The sequence below is a fragment of the Cetorhinus maximus genome, chromosome 9, assembly GCF_964194155.1.
Source record: "Cetorhinus maximus chromosome 9, sCetMax3.hap1.1, whole genome shotgun sequence".
NCBI lineage: Eukaryota > Metazoa > Chordata > Chondrichthyes > Lamniformes > Cetorhinidae > Cetorhinus > Cetorhinus maximus.
Window position 1 is genome coordinate 27,320,146 of NC_135887.1, and position 17,093 is coordinate 27,337,238.

The following is a 17,093-nucleotide window of genomic DNA, read 5'->3' on the forward strand; positions in this document are numbered from 1 at the left end:
CTGCTGCCAAAGCCCTAAGCCCTGGAATTCCCTCCCTCAACCTCTTTCCTTTTTTAAGACACTCCATAAAACCTTTCTTCTTGCCCAAGCTTTTGGCCATTTGGCCTAGTATCCCCTTTATGTAGTCATAAAGCTGTTTGAGATGTCCTTTGGTCTGAAAAGTGCTATATAAATGCAAGTCTTTCGTGCTTGTTGGTTGGGCTAACGCAAAGTACATGTAGCAGGTGCAGAGAATAATACTGAGATGTTGAGAGAGGAATATGATCTAGTGTTATTGCGCACAGATCACTTCAGGTTCATGACAAAGAAGAGAAACTCCCAAAAACTAACAAAATATTGGATTGTATTACTAGAACCACAGTATAAATCAAAGAACACCATTTTTTGCACTGTACAGGTCACTGGTTAGACCACACCCTGAGTACAGTGGCCAGGTAGTATCCCAGCATGATGGGTGATATAGACAGTCATTTACAACACTGTAATAAGGTCAGGAGCTGAGTAGCTCTGGCGAAATCCAAACTGGGCGTCAGTGAGCAGGTTATTGCTAAGCAAGTGCCGCTTGATAGCGCTGTCGATGACCCCATCCATCACTTTACTGATGATACAGAGTAGATTGATGGGGCAGTAATTGGCCGGGATGGATTTGTCCTGCTTTCAGTGTAAGGGGCATATCTCAGCAATTTTCCACATAACCGGGTAGGTGTCAGTGTTATAGCTGCACTGAAACAGCTTGGCTAGGAGTGCAGCAAGTTCTGGAGCACAAGTCTTCAGTACTATTGCCGGAATATTGTCAGGGCCTATAGCCTTTGCAGTATCCAGTGCCTTCAGCTGTTTCTTGATATCACGTGGAGTGAATCGAATTGGCTGAAGACTGGCATCTGCGACCTCCGGAGGAGGCCAAGATGGATCATCCACTTGGCACTTCTGGATGAAAATTGTAGCAAATGCTTCAGCCTTATCTTTTGCACTGATGTGCTGGGCTCCCCCATCATTGAGGATGGGGATATTTGTGGAGCCTCCTCCTCCAGTGAGTTGTTTAATTGCCCACCACCATTCACGACTGGATGTGGCAGGACTGCAGAGCTTATGTCTGATCCGTTAGTTGTGGGATCACTTAGGTCTGTTTATCACTTGCTGCTTATGCTGTATGCTGCTTTGCTCCAAGGAGGACAACCATTTCAAACTAACCTTTTTGCTAAAACCCCCCAAAACCCGGAACCAATTCTGGCAAGTCTCCTCTGCAGCCTCTCAAGGATCTTCACATCTTACCTAAAGTGTGGTGGCCAGAACTCAATGCAATACTCTAGTTGGGGCCTAACCAGAGCTTTACATAGGTTCAGCATAAATTCCCTGCTTTTGTACTCAATTCCTCTATTTATGAAGCCTAAGATCCAATGTGCCTTGCTAACCGCTCTCTCAATATGTCTTGCCACCTTCAAAGATCAATGCACATGCAGCCTCAGGTCCCTCTGTCCCTGCACACTCTTTAGAACTGTGCCATTAATTCTATATTGCCTCTCTCTACCCCTTTTGATGAAACGCATCAGCTCACTTCTCTGTATTAAATTTCATCTATCATTTGTCTGTCCCTTCTGCTTGCCTAACTATGTCCTGTTGCAGTCAATTTGTATTCCTGTATCCTCACTGTTTCCCACTACTCCAAGTTTGGTACCATCAGCAAACTTTGAAATTATACTCTGCATTCCGAGTTCCAAATAATTTATATGTAGCAAAAGAATCAATTGTCCAAGCACTGAGCCTTGGGGAACACCAATGTCTACCACCCTCCAGTCCAAAAACCTACCATCTACCACATCTCCTTGATTTGTGTCCTTGAGAAAGTGGCCTTTGAAAAAGTTCAAGGGAGAGGTACAAAAGTGCTTCCCAGCATAAAGTAACTCAGCTATTCCGATAGGTTCAAAGACCTTGTACTATTTATTTTGGAGCATCATAGACAGAGATGATAGAGGTCTAGACAATAATGAAAGGGCTGGATACCCTTCTTATTGATAGATTATTTTTAAACAGATTGCAGAGGATCAAGGGACAATAGTTTGAACTATTTAAGAGTGGGGATGAACTGGTTGTTGGATGAGTCATCTCCTCCCAGAGACAAGTGAGCCTCTGGATGTGTTGCCAGCTGATGTGATGAGGGCCAACTCTGCTGGCAAAGGGGAGCTGGACAGGTTCCTGACTGGGGCAGGGATCACACCTTATACAAACGAAATGCCTTTACAAGTAAGTCTTTGTCCATGCAATATCCTGGACTGGTTTCAAATGGCTGTGGAGATTGGATTGGGATTTTACAGAATATTTTTTCCCTTCCCCCAGGAGGTTATGTAGCTGCAGGGTGGGTGTTAGGGCGGCAGGCAGGGTCAAGGGAGGGAAGGAGAGTTTAGCCATAATGACCAGCCATTGTGATGTGGGGCAGGTTTGATGATCAGTTGGTCTTGCCCATCATTTTCATATGTTTCTACAATTTAGGAAAATGAAATTTGAGATGATCAGGTGTGACGCCAGCAATATAACTTCCCAAAATCCTGAAGTGATTGCAGCAGCAGCATAGTTAACCAGTTCAGGATGGCGTGCAAGTACAATGCACATAGCAGACAACCATGGGCACATAACACCTTGAACATAATCTCTGGCTCATCTACCAGTCACATTCTGTGATAATTATGCTGGATTTTAGTCTCTGAGCCATCATTAACTTAGCCCTGGAAATTCTGCTAAAACAAATATCATTCAGCTATTTCCCTCATTCCGCTTCTCAAGGTTACATGTGTGCTCTTGCTCCTTATCCAAACTGCTCTGCTGAGTTGTCAGGGCAAACCATAATCTCAAAGTCAGTCCTCCCTATGGAAATAGGATAGAACAATTTTCCTCCCACCAACTACTGTAAACAGACAGAATGCTAGAACTAGGGGTCACTGTTTAAAAATAAGGGGTTGCCCATTTAAGACAGATGAGGAGAATTTTCTGAGAGGGTAGTGAGTCTTCGGAAGTCTTTTCCTCAAAGGATGGTGGAAGCAGAGTCTTGGAATATTTTTAAGGCAGAGGTGGATAGATTCTTGGTAAGCAAGGGGGTGAAAGGTTATTGGGGGTAGACAGGAATGTGGAGTTGAGGTTACAATCAGGTCTTATTGAATGGCAGAGCAGGCTCGAGGGGCAGAATGGCCTCCTCCTGCTCCTAATTCGTATACTGGCCTTGTCAATAGAAGCTAAGTATCGCTCACCTGTCAGAGGCTGGATGGAACTCTGAAAGCAGCGACGGGCGTCTACGCAGCTGCTGATGCTGCTGCTGTAAGAGCTGCGAATCCTGAAGGTGAGGTCGATAATCTGGAACTGCAAATTCCTGCAAAACAACAAAAGACTAATCAGAATCTTTGCAATTTCAGCACAGAAGACATCTAAATAATATAATGCACTTAAATAGTAATACTACTGTGGGCAAAAAGCAGATAATTTGACATGACACACTTATCAGCCCTGCACATAACTGCACAACCAAGAGGAGAATCAGCCTGCTGTACTAGAAACTCAAAAGATCAACAAAGACACTTTAAAATAGTGCTGGAAGTCCAAGACAGCCAAAGTCAAACTGCAGGCTCCAACCTGTAACTACCCTACTTTACTATGTGCCAACAGATTGCAGCTTGGTGTTTTGTACACTTCTGGCAGCCAGTCTTTGGGCCACAAAAAGTGTGGCCTCAGGCTGTGTCAAAAACATGGAGCTCACCTTCTTTACAACGCAGAGGCTTCCAACAGTTTAGACCTACCATTAACATGAGGTACCTACAGAAAGGTAACTTACTGCTGCATCACAGAGCAATTAGGGGAGAAACTAAAGGAAGAAGCATGTTCAGGGCCAGGGTAGAATGAGCCTTAAGGAGGTTTGGCTTGGTGGGCATGATAAAGGGAGTGGCAAGAGTGTGGAAAGGACACATGAACAGACGATTGCCAATAATAACAAATAAGGCCAAGAGATCCTCTTGTTGGAAGTGAGGGTTGGGGTCCGAGGTTGGGATTTAAGGAGGCAGTTGGCGGTGCAGGAAAGAAGACTAGGGATATCTTTGTTAAAAGGAACAGTCGTAAAGGCAAGGCACTCTTTCCCACTCTTGACAATGAGCAACATTTTTTTTTAAGTTTGTTCATGGGATAAGCACGTCACTGGCTGGGCCAGCATTTATTGCCCATCCCTAATTGCCCTTGGGAAGTTGGTGTTGAGCTGCCTTCTTGAACTGCTGCAGTCCATGTGGTGTAGGTACACCCACAGTGCAGTTAGGGAGTTCCAGGATTTTGACCCAACGACAGTGGAAATTCCTTCACTGTCACTGGGTTAAAACCCTGGAACTCCCTCCCTAACCACACTGTGCGTACCTACACTACAGGGGCTGCAGCGGTTCAAGGAGGCAGCTCACTTCCACCTTCTCAAGGGTAACTAGGGATGGGCAATAAATCTGGCCCAGCCTGCGATGCTCACATGACACAAACAAATGTTTAAAATGGTGAAAAACTGCTGTAACTAGTAGGCAAGAATCCTTGTATGTTAGGGAACAAATGTATTTATTCAAATGAAATATTTAATTACGGACCATGAATTGTGAATATTGCATACTAACCATTGCATCAAACTAAACACATCATAAGCAACAACTACCACTGAACATAATTTCCAGCCAGATGAAAATATATTGCCAGCAGAAAATAAATACAAAAATTACTTTCTTTTGATACATTGAACAGCTATAAGTGGTGCTTAAATATGAGTTGTGAAAGTCCACAAAACTACACTAGGGAGAAAATGTACCTGTACTCTATTGGCAACCCAACTTTTTGAATGTCACACAGCCTGTGCACCAAAGCATGATACGAGTGTAGCTCAAGTGTGGCAACACAAACAACAGATAACTTAGTTTCTATGAGATTAAAACAAGTAGACACACCACTGAGCTTTTAAACCATTTTTTCCAATTAATGATTGGTTGAAAATTGCCTCCAACGACTGCCCATCCCTAGTGCTCCCTGCAGCCTGCACCCTTCTGCCTATGAGGTCCTTAAAGCCTGTTTCCCACTGCTGTGACACCCATCCCCCACCCCATCTCTGCGGTCTGCCTCGTGCGCTCCAAAATGTCTGCACTTTTTGTTACAGTTCCTTGCATAGGTTTTGTTCCAGTCACATCGAGTGTTCAGTGCAGGTTTTGGACTCTGCCAAACCTCCAGACTATCTATCCGACACATGACTGTGGTTTCTGACTCCACTGTTTATACAGTATGTAGTAGTGGCTGTTCCTCTCACCGTGACCTAGGCCTGCCAAATTTAGCATTACATTTCCGTTCTGCTCTCTTATTGCATTTAGACAATTTTTGTGCTAATGCCAAGAAAGGGATTTACCAGACAACGCAGTACAACAGTACAGGAAGCACCCCCACCCCTGGAGAGAGAGCCACATATCGCTGTGGCCAAACTGCTAGCCACTGCATTAACCAGAGGTCTAACAAAGCTTTTGGGCATCAATGTGTTTAGACAGCCGCAGAACACAGACCCCACAGCTATTACAGCAATTAGCAGAAATTTAACCTCTTGATTACCAGAGTGACCAAGCTGAATATAGAAAGTACAGAGGCGATCTAAATAAGGGATTAAGAAGGGCAAAAAGAGCATGAGAGTACATTAGTGGCCAACATTTTGTTCATCCTTCAAGGCAAAGATAACCATGCATATCAGGCATTCAGGCTACATGACCAGGCCAGCTCAGTTGTGTCCGTCTCAATATGCTGTGGATGCTTGGCATTCCACAGTCAACATAAATTAAAACTCAAAAGTCCTTTATGAACACACAAATAGTAAAAGGATAATAAAGGTAAGGCCGATTAAGGAAAAGGATATATCTGACTGCCCTCAACTCCATTCCTCAATACCCCATCCAGTTCAGCCTCAGCAACACCCTGGTCCGGAGCTAGGTTGAAAAAGCCATTCGACAGCTAAAAGACAACAAAGCCTCTGGAGCAGATGAAATCCCTGCCGAAATTCTGAAACGCGACAGAGATACACTCCTGGCACGCTGCACAACCTCATATCCATCATTTGGGAAAAGGAGTGCATACTGTGGGATCTCAGGGATGTTTATGGAATGCTACATATGACTCCACGTTCTTGTGGAAGCAGAGGGCATGGCTGAGATACTCAGTGAGTACTCTCTATCTGTCTTCACCTGAGAAGAATGCCAATGTATTGATAGAGGGATGAGGTAGTAGCAATATTGGATAGAATAAGAACCAGGGAACAGTCTCAGAATAAGAGATAGGCCATTTAGGAGATGAGGAAGAGTTTCTTCAGTCACAGGTTGGTGAATCTGCGGAATTCCAATCCCCAGAAGGGTGTGGAGGCTCGGTCATTGAGTATATTCAAAGCAGAGATCGACAGATTTCTAGAAACTTATGACATCAAGGAATATGGAGATAGTGTGGAAAAATGGTGCTGAGGTAGATGAATGGCCATGATCCAGTTAAATGGCTGAGCATGCTCAACCAGCCCGAGTGGCCTCCTCCTGGTCCTATGTTCCTCAGAATATATTTAATGATGCAGCAACCCTCTGGGATAGAGAATTCAAACCCTCTGAGTGAAGAAATTACTCATCTCAGTTCTAAATGATCAATCCTCTATCCTGAGACTTGGCTTTAATGAGATCACCTGCCATTCTTCTGAACTCCAGAGAGCAGAGGGCCCAATTTACTCAATCTCTCTTCATAGGTTAACCCTCTCATTCCAGGAACCAGTCAAGTGAACCTTCACAGTGCTGCCTCCACAGTGAGTACTGTGGAGGCCAACTCTGTGCATAGAACTCCAGGTCTGGTCTCATCAGAACCTCATACAACTGTGGCAAGACTCCTTTATTTTTGACTTAAATCTCATTATAATAAAGGTAAACATGCCAGTTGTCTTCCGAATTACTTGCTCTACCTGCATGCTAACTTTGTCTCCCTTAACATAAACATTTCAAGGTTTCATAATTTAAAAGTTTTGAAATATTCTTGAAATAAGTATTTTAAGAATATACTGCTTTTCTAATCTTACTGCCAAATTAAGATATATCCCAGTGAGGAAGAAGGATTCAACGAAGGGGATAAACCAAACACGGTTAACCAATGAAGTTAAAGACAGTATCATGTTGAAAGAAAAAACATACAATGTGGCAAAGATTAGTGCTGAGCAAAGGATTGGGGAGGTTTTAAAAACCAACAAAAGATGACCAAAAAAATAAAAGAGGGAGAAAATAAACTTTGAGGGTAAACTAGCAAGTAATATAAAAACGGACAGTGAGAGCTTCTTTAAATATATTAAAAGGAAGAGAGAGGCCAAAGTCAATATAGGCCCCTTAGAGAATGAGGCTGGGGAAATAATAATAGGGAACCAGGAAATGGCAGAGGAGTTAAATAAATACTTTGCTTCAGTCTTCACGGTAGAAGATATTAATAGCAATCCAAAAATATTAAATAATCAAGGGGCAAAAGGGAGGGAGGAAATAAATACAATAACTATCACTAGAGAAAAAGTACTAGGGAAACTAATGGGGCTAAAGGCCGATAAGTCCCCTGGACCTGATGGGTTACATCCTAGGATATTAAAAGTAGCTGCTACAAAGATAGTGGATGCACTGGTAGTAATCTTCCAAGGATCCTTAGATTCTGGAAAAGTCCCAGAGGATTGCAGAATGGCCAATGTAACACCCTTATTCAAAAATGGAGGGACACAAAAACAGGTAACTATAGGCAAGTTAGCTTAACATTTGTCATTGGGAAAATGTTGGAGTCTATTATAAAGGATGTAGTAGCAGCACATGTAGAAATACACAATCTAATCAAGCAGAGTCAGCATGGCTTCATGAAGGGGAAATCATGCCTGGCAAATTTATTAGAATTCTTTGAGGAGGTAACAAGCAGGATAGATAAAGGGGAACCAGTAGGTCTAATATATTTGGATTTCCAAAAGGTGTTCAATAAGGTATTGCACATAAGGCTACTTACTAAGGGCCCTTGGTGTTGGGGGTAGTGTATTAGCATGGATAGAGGATTAGCTAACTAATAAAAGACAGAGAGTTGGGATAAGGGGGGCATTTTCGGGATAGCAACCTGTACCTAGTGGAGTGCCACAGGGATCAGTGCTGGGGCCTCAATTATTTACAATATATATATTAAAGACTCTGGTAAGGGAAGTGGATGTACTATCGCCAAGTTTGCAAATTACACAAAAATAAGTGGGAAGGCAAGTGCTGAGGATGACACAAGGAGTCTACAGGGATATAGACAGGTTAAGTGAGTAGACAAAAACTTAGCAGATGGAATATAATATGGAAAAATGTGAGGTTATGCACTTTGGCAGGGAGAATAAAGGAGCTGAATATTATTTAAATGGAGAAACACTGCAGAAGGCTGCAGCACAGAGGGATTTGGGAGTGCTTGTGCATGAATCCCAAAAAGCTAACATACAAGTTCAACAGGTAATAGGGAAGGCAAATGTTGGCCTTTATTTCAAAGGGAACGGAGTATAAAAATAGGGGAGTCTTGCTAAAACTATACAAGGCACTAGTTAGACCACACCTAGAATACTGCGAACAATTTTGGTCCCCTTAGCTAAGGAAAGATTTACTGGCATTGGACGCAGTCCAGAGAAGATTCACTAAGTTGATCCCAGATAGGAAGGGATTTTCTTATGAGGAGAGGTTGAGTAGGTTTGGCCTGTACTCATTGGAGTTTAGAAGAATGAGAGGTGACCTTATTGAAACATATAAGATTTTTAGGGGGCTTGACAGGGTAGGTGCTGAGAGGTTGTTTTCCTTTGTGGGAGAGTCTAGGGCCAGAGGGCATAATCTCAGTGTAAGGTGTCACCCACTTAAAACAAAGATGAAGATGAATTTCTTCTCTCAGAGGGTAGTGAATCTGTGGAATTCTTTACTGCGGAGGGCTGTAGAGGCTGGGTCGTTAATTATATTCAAGGCTGAGATAGACATTTTTAATCAGTAAGGGAATCAAGGGTTATGGGGAAAAGTCAGGAAAGTGGAATTGAGGATTATTAAATCAGCCATGATCTCATTGAATGGCGGAGCAGGCTCGATGGGCCGAATGGCCTACATCTGCTCCTACGTCTTACGGCCTTTTGGTCACATCCTTGCATTATATGCCATCTGTCATCTTACTGCCCATTCGATTAACCTGTCCATATCCCTTTGCAGCCTGTGTGTCCTTCTCACAGCTTACATTCCCACCTAGCTTTGTATTATCACCAAACTTGAATATATTACTCTCTCTTTATCCAAGTCATTAACATAGATTGCAAATAATTGAGGCCCTTGCAATGACCCTTGTGGCACACCACTAGTTACAAGCTTCCAACATGAAAACCCTCTGTTTATCCCTACTTTCCGCTTCCTGTCTTTTAACCATATAAATACTGTGATTAGCCATATAAATACTGTGGCTACAAGAGCAGGTCAGAGGCTAGGAATCGTGCTATGAGTAACTCGCCTCCTGACTCCCCAAAGTCTGTCTGCCATCTACAAGACACAAGTCAGGAGTGTGGTGGAATACTCCCCACTTGCCTGAACGAGTGCAGCTCCCACAACACTGAAGAAGCTGGACACCGTCCAGGACAAAGCAGCCCACTTGATTGGCACCACATCCACAAACATTCACTCCCTTCACTACCGACACACAGCAGCAACAGTGTGTACCATCTACAAGATGCATTGCAGGAATTTACCAAGGCTCTTTAGACAGCACCTTCCAAACCCACGACCACTGCCATTTAGAAGACCGACGGCAGCAGATAGATGGGAACACCACCACCTGGAAGTTCCCCTCCAAGTCACTCACAATCCTGACTTGGAAATATATCGCCGTTCCTTCGCTATCGCTGGGTCAAAATCCAGGAACTCCCTCCCTAACAGCAGTGTGGGTGTACCTACACCACACAGACTGCAACGGTTTAAGAAGGCAGCTCACCACCACCTTCTCAAGAGCAACTAGGGATGGGCAATAAATGCTGGCCCAGCCAGCGAAGCCCACATCCCATGAATGCATAAAGAAAAAAACCAAACCCACCATCAATGCTAGTTATGACACCCAACTCCACGAGCCGTTATCTTGTACATGGAGTCCCATAGTCCCACTAATCCTGCACACTCTTTAAAACTACACCATTCAGTCCAAGCTGTCTCCCCCTACTGCTTCTGTCAACATTCATCACCTCATACTTCTCTCTATTAAATTATGCCTGCCACTTGTCTGCCCATTCTGCTAGTCTTGCAGACAATTAGTATCATACTAACTGTGTGCCACACTTCCAAGTTTGGTAACATCGGCAACTTTTGAAATTTTACTCTGTTTCAATATCCAAGTCATTTATATAAGTATTAAAACAAGCAGTGCTCCTAGCACTAAACCCTGCAGAACACCTCTGTCTACCATCCCCAGTCAGAAAAACAATTATCTACTTCAACTTACTGCTTTCTGTCCTTAAGCCATTTTTATCCAAGCTGACACTGAACCTCCTATTCGATCAGCCTCAATTTTGTTTTCTTTATTCTTTTATGGGACGTGGGAATCATTGGGAAAGCCAGCATTTGCTGCCTGTCCCTAATTGCGCTTGGACCAAGTGGCTTACTAGGCCATTGCAGGGGGAATGTTAAGAGTCAACCACATTGGAATCACATGTAGGTGACCGGTTAAGGACGACAGGTTTCCTTCTCTAAAATACATTAGTGAACCAGATGGGTTTTTACAACAACCGATGATATGGTCACCATTACTAAGTCAACCCCTTCCATCCCAGGAATCAGCCTAGTAAATTTCTTTTGAACTGCCTCCAATGCCAGTATATCCTTTCTTAAATACAGGGACCAAAACTGTACACAGCACTCCAGGTGCGGCCTCAGCAACACCCTGTACAGTTGTAACAAGACTTCCCTATTTTTAAACTCCAACCCCCTGGGCAATACAGGCTGAAATTCCATTTGCCTTCTTAATTACTTGCTGCACCTGCATGTTAACTTTTTGTGTTTCATGCACAAGAACACCCAGGTCCCTCTGTGCTGCATTTTTTTGGAGTCTCTCTCCATTTAAATAATAGCCTGCCTTTTGATTCTTCTTACCAAAGTGCATGACCTCACACTTTCTTACATTAAATTCCAGCTGCCAAGTTTTTGCCCATTCATTCAACCTGTCTATATCCCCTTGCAGATTTGTTATGTCTTCATCACAACATGCCCTCCCACCTATTTCTGTATCGTCAGCAAATATGGATACATTACACTCTGACCCCTCCTCCAAGTCATTAATGTAGATAGTAAATAATTGACGCTCCAGGACTGATCTTTGTGGCACTCCACTAGTTACGTCTTTCCAACCTGAAAAAAACCCATTAATCCCGACTCTCTGTCTTCTGCGTGTTAACCAATCCTCAATCCATGCTAATATATTATCCCCAAAACCGTGAGCTCCTATCTTGTGCAATAACCTTTTATGTGGCACCTTATTGAATGCCTTCTGGAAATCCAAATACACTAAATGTACCGGTTTCCCTTTATCGATTCTGCTTGTTATATCCTCAAAGAACTCTAGCAAATTTGTCAAACATGATTTCCCTTCCACAAAACCATGCTGACTCTGTTTGATTGTGTTAAGCTTTTCTAAATGCCCTGCTATTTCTTCCTTAATGATGGACTGTAGCATTTTCCCAACTACAGAAGTTAGGCTGGCTGGCCTATAGTTTCCTGCTTTTTGTCTCCCTCCCTTCTTGAACAGGGGCATCACATTAGCGGTTTTCCAATCCGCTGGGGCCCTCTCAGAAAGCAGAGTTCTGGAATATTTCGACCAATGCCTCCATTATCTCTGCAGCCATTTCCTTTAAAAGTTAACCAGAATGATTCCAGGGTTGAAAGGTTTTAGCTATATAGTTGGTTGGCAAAGCTGGGGTTGTTCTCCATGGAGCAAAGGTGATTAAGAGGAGGTTTGACACAGGAGTATAAGTTATGACTTACTTGGAAGTGCATGGTAAAATCGGGCAAAGTCAGCATGGTTTCATCAAGGGGAGGTCATGCCTGACAAATCTGTTAGAATTCTTTGAGGAGCTAACGAGTAGGTTAGACAAAGGAGAGCCAATGGATGTTATCTACTTGGACTTCCAGAAGGCCTTTGACAAGGTGCCGCACAGGAGGCTGCTCAGTAAGATAAGAGCCCATGGTGTTAGAGGCAAGGTACTAGCATGGATAGAAGATTGGCTGTCTGGCAGGAGGCAGAGAGTGGGGATAAGGGGGTCCTTCTCAGAATGGCGGAGCAGACTCGATGGGCCGAATGGCCTAATTTCTGCTCCTATGTCTTATGGTCTTATGACAGGTTTAGATAAGCTAGACAAAAAAAGCTATCCCAAATCAAATGATCAAATAAGGAAGCGGAGAAACAAAGTCAAGGTTTTGGTCAAGAGATGCAGGGGGTATGTACGGAAGAACCTTTACACAATGGTTGGTAATGACCTAGAACTCACTGTCGATGAGGTGGTGGAAGCACTGATGAAGAATATTTTCAATGGAAATTGGATGGACAGTTGAGGGAAATAAACTTGCAGGGCTACAGGAATAAAGAAGGGAAATGGGATTGATTAGATTGCTGTACAGAAAGCTGGCACAGACTCAATGGGCCAAATGGTCTCCTGCGGTGGTATAATAACTCAATGGCTGCAAATGTTTTTCTCATATTTTTTCTCTGCTGACAATTATTTTTAGTTCCTCATTCTTATTACCACCTTGATTTTCCTCTAGCTCTGGCTTGTAATTTGTGTCGTCTTCTTGTTCATCCTTCAAGGTGAAATGACTATGTTCATCATCATCTGGGGTGTTTGGTAGGGTTCTGGTGCATTTGTAAGTAACTGCTAAGCTTGATTTTCGCCCAGAAGGTTCTGCTGCAAATAGGACAGGATACTGAAGACTGTTCAGTTTTGGACGAGTTGCTGGCACAGGATTTACCTCTCTTTGCATTTCTCTCTGCCTCTTTTTTTATTCATGGGGTGTGGGCTTTGCTGGCTAGGCCAGCATTTATTGCCCATCCCTAATTGCCCTTGTTCAGAAGGCATTTAAAAGTCAACCACATTGATGTGGGTCTGAAGTCACATGTATGCCAGACCAGGTAAGGATGGCAAATTTCCTTCCCTAAAGGGACCAGATGGGTTTTTACAACAACCAGCAATGGTTTCGTTTTTAATTCCAGATTTTTACTGAATTCAAATTTCACCATGTGGCGTGGTGAACCCGAGTCTCAGAGGATTACCTGGGTCTCTGGTGCGATTCGAACCCAGTCCTCAGAGGATTACCCTGGGTCTCTGGAAAACTAGTCCATTGACAACACCACTATACCACCGTCTCGCCCTTACATGTGCTTGCTTTCAAAGAAGGTTGTATTGTGTTTAACTTAGTTGCACTAGATGCAGAGATCCTGTGAGCTTCTCCCAGGGCTTGAAGTCGATATCAAAACTCCTAAGAGAAACCTTCAGAGTGTCCTCGTAGCACTCCCTTTGACCACCATGAATCGCACCCCAGACTCAAGCTTTCCATAGACGATTTGGTTTGGTAAGTGAGTGCACCAGAAGATAAGGCCAGGGATTGCAAAAAATGGTAAAAGCAGAGTTAAAGGCTCTGTATCTGAAAACGAGCAACATTCATAACAAAATGGATGAATTATTAGCACAGATAGAAATAAATATAGATGACTTGATAGGCATCACAGAGACATGGTTGCCGGGTGTCCAAGGCTGGGACCTGAACAGTAAAGGGTATTAATCATTTCGAAAAGACAGGGAGTTAGGAAAAGATTGTGAGGTAGCTCTGTTAATTAACAATGTCATTAGTACAGTAGTGAGATGACCTTAGCTCAAAACAGCAAGATGTAGAATCAGTTTGGGTAGAGATAAGAAATAGCAAAGGGAAGAAGTAAATTCTGGGAGTAGTTTATAGGTCCCCAAACAATAACCACACTATAGGACAGAGTATACACAAACAAATAAATGGGATGTGTAGGAAAGGTACCACAATAATCCTGGGTGACTTTAATCTTCACGTAGATTGCACAAATGAGATTGGCAAAGGTATCCTGGAAAATGAACTCATAAAATGTATTTGGGACAATTTCTTAGTGCAATATGTTCCAGAACCAACCAGGGGGCAGGCTATTCTAGACCTGGGAATGAGCAATGAGATGGGATTAATCAATAACCTCATGGTAAAGGAACCTTTAGGTGACATCCTAGGGTCTTAAAACAAGTGGCTGCAGAGATAGCAGATGCATTGGCTATAATCTTCCAAAATGGCTTAGATTCTGGAAAGGTCCAATGAATTGGAAAATACCTATTCTAATACCTTTATTCAAGAAAGGAGGGAGACAGAAAATAGGAAACTACAGGCCAGTTTGCCTAACATTTATCATAGGGAAATTGCTAGAATCCATTATTAAGGAGGTTATAGCAGGATCCTTAGAAAATCATTGTGTGATCAGGTAAAGTCAACATGGCTTTGTGAAAGGGAAATGTGTTTAATTAATTTATTAAAATTTTTGAGGAAGTAACAAGCAATGCGGGATAAAGAGGAACCTGTAGATGTGGTGTACTTGGATTTCCAAAAGGCATTTGATAAGGTGCCACATCAAAGGTTACTACACAAGATAAAGGTACATGGTGTAGGGGGTAACATATTAGCATAGATAAAGGATTAGTTAGCTAACAGGAAGCAGAGAGAAGGGATAAATGGGTCTTTTTAGGGTTGGCAAGCTGCAACTCGTGGAGTGCCACAGGGATCAATGCTTGGGGGTTCAATTATTTACAAACTACATCAATGATTTGGATGAAGGGACTGAATGGATGTTAACTAAATTTGGCGATGACACCAAGATAGGTAGGAAAGCAAGTTATCAAAAGAAGGTAAAGCATCTGCAAAGGGATATAAACAGGTTAAATGAGTGGGCAAAAACTTGGCAGATATAGTATAATTTGGGAAAATGTGAACTTGTCCATTTTGGCAGGAAGAGTTGAAAAGCAATGTACTATTTAAATGGAGAGAGATTGCAGAAACCTGTGCGAAAGTGGGATCTGTGTGACCTGGTACATGAATCACAAGAAGTTAGTACGCAGGTACAGCAAGTGATTAGGATGGTAAATGGAATGTTGTTTATTGCGAGGGGAATGGAATATAAAAGTAGAGAAGTTTTACTGCAGCTGTACGGGGCATTGGTGAGACCAAATATCGAATACCGCGTACAGTTTGGTCTCCATATTTGAAAAATATATAATTGCGTTAGCAGTTCAGATAAAGTTCACGCGACTCATTCCTGGGATGAGGGGGTTGTCTTTTGAGGAAAGATTGAGCAGGTTGGGCCTATACCCATTGGAATTTAGAAGAATGAGAGGTGAGCTTATTAATACATAAAAGATCCAGAGGAGACTTGCTCAGGTAGATCTTGTCCTAGGGAATAAAGTGGCACCCTTCCTTCTTGTAAGATGATGGCTTGTACCTTGGTGGTCAACAAAGTTTTAAGCACCCCCTGTTGTGGCTCAGGATCCCCACCCTGACACAGCAGGATCACCACATTTGCTGCAGAGTTAAGAGTGGGCTGAGAAGGTGCACGATTCGTTGGCCTCTATTTTCTCTGTGCCCTCTTCTGGGCCAGCTGAACTTTACATTTTATTTGTTCACGGCATGTGGGCGTAGCTAAGCAGGCCAACGTTTATTGCCCATCCCTAATTTCCCTTAAGGAGGTGGTGGTGATCTGCTTTCTTGAACCGCTGCAATCCATGTGGTGTAGGTACACCCACAGTGCCATTAGGAAGGAAGTTCCAGAATTTTGACCCAGCAACAGTGAAGAACCAGCAATACATGTTCGAAGTCAGGACGGTGAGTGAGTTGGAGGGGAATTTTCAGGTGGTGGTGTTCCCATGCATCTGCTGCCCTTGTCCTTCTAGGTTGATAGAGGTCGCAGGTTTTGAAGATGCTGTCAAAGGAGCCTTCCCCTCGTCTCGTCCAATGCCCTTCCAAACAGTCAGCCTTCAGAGGTCACGGTTGTCAGTGACTGTCTCCTGATCGTTAGTGTCAATGTCCGCCATATTCATATTTCGCTTGCAGAGATTTCTTTATGGCAAAGGTATGGACATCCAGGAGGTTATGACCCAGTGGCCAGTTCACCGTATAAAAGGTCTTTGGGTACACAGCCATTGTCCATCCGATGAACGTGGCCAAGCCAGCACAAACATCATTGACATAATAATGAGCATATGTGGATGGGATTAGCAAACTCTAGGGTTGGTGATCTTGTCCTGCCAAGAATACATCTGATACAGCAAAGGTGAAAACTGTTCAGCCTTTTCTCCTGCCCAGCATATGTTGTCTAGGTCTCACCACTTTAGAGGAGTCATCGTCATCTTCTTCTTCTTCTTAGGCAGTCCCTCTGGACTGAGGATGACTTGCTCTACTCCAGAGCCGTGGGTCCAGAGGTGATCAAAAAGTCCAATACTGGATCCGCACACTCTGCCACAGGTGGGGCAGGTAGTGTTTGATGAGGTGAGTGGGTGGGAAGCTCGGATTTTGGTATGCTCCTTCCGCTGTTTGTATTTGGCATCCACCTGGGTCTGCCGAAGATGCTCAAAATGGTTAGCACCTTTACAAATTCTTCTTCTCCAGTTTGGATGGTCTTGAGCAAGAGATTCCCATAGGTCGATGGGGATGTTGCATTTTTTCAGGGAGGCTTTGAGGATGTCCCTGAAACATTTCCTTTGCCCTCCTGGTAATCACTTGCCGTGAGTAGCCTGGAGTAGAGAGCTTGTTTTTGGGAGTCCTGTGCCAGGTATGCAGATCATGTGGCCCACCCAACATAGCTGATTAACCATAACCAGTGCCTCAATAGTGGTGATGTTGGCTTGAGAGAGAACATTGATATTGGAGCACCTATCCTGCCAATGAATTTGTGGGGTTTTGCAAAGACATCACTAGTGATACTTCTCCAGAGATTTAAGGTGTCTGCTGTATGTTGTCCATGTCTTTGATGCATACAGGAGG

General features: G+C 43.3%; 1 protein-coding gene across 13 annotated transcripts in view; it reads right to left on the reverse strand.

Annotated features, from left to right (window-relative positions):
* ncor1 (nuclear receptor corepressor 1) overlaps positions 1-17,093 on the reverse strand; it is a 399,352-nt gene that overhangs the window by 323,089 nt on the left and 59,170 nt on the right. For all 13 annotated transcript variants that reach the window (XM_078548371.1, XM_078548367.1, XM_078548369.1 and 10 more), the window contains exon 3: positions 3,240-3,358. In XM_078548371.1, the coding sequence (XP_078404497.1) occupies positions 3,240-3,358 (119 nt within the window). The remainder of the gene's footprint in view (positions 1-3,239; positions 3,359-17,093) is intronic.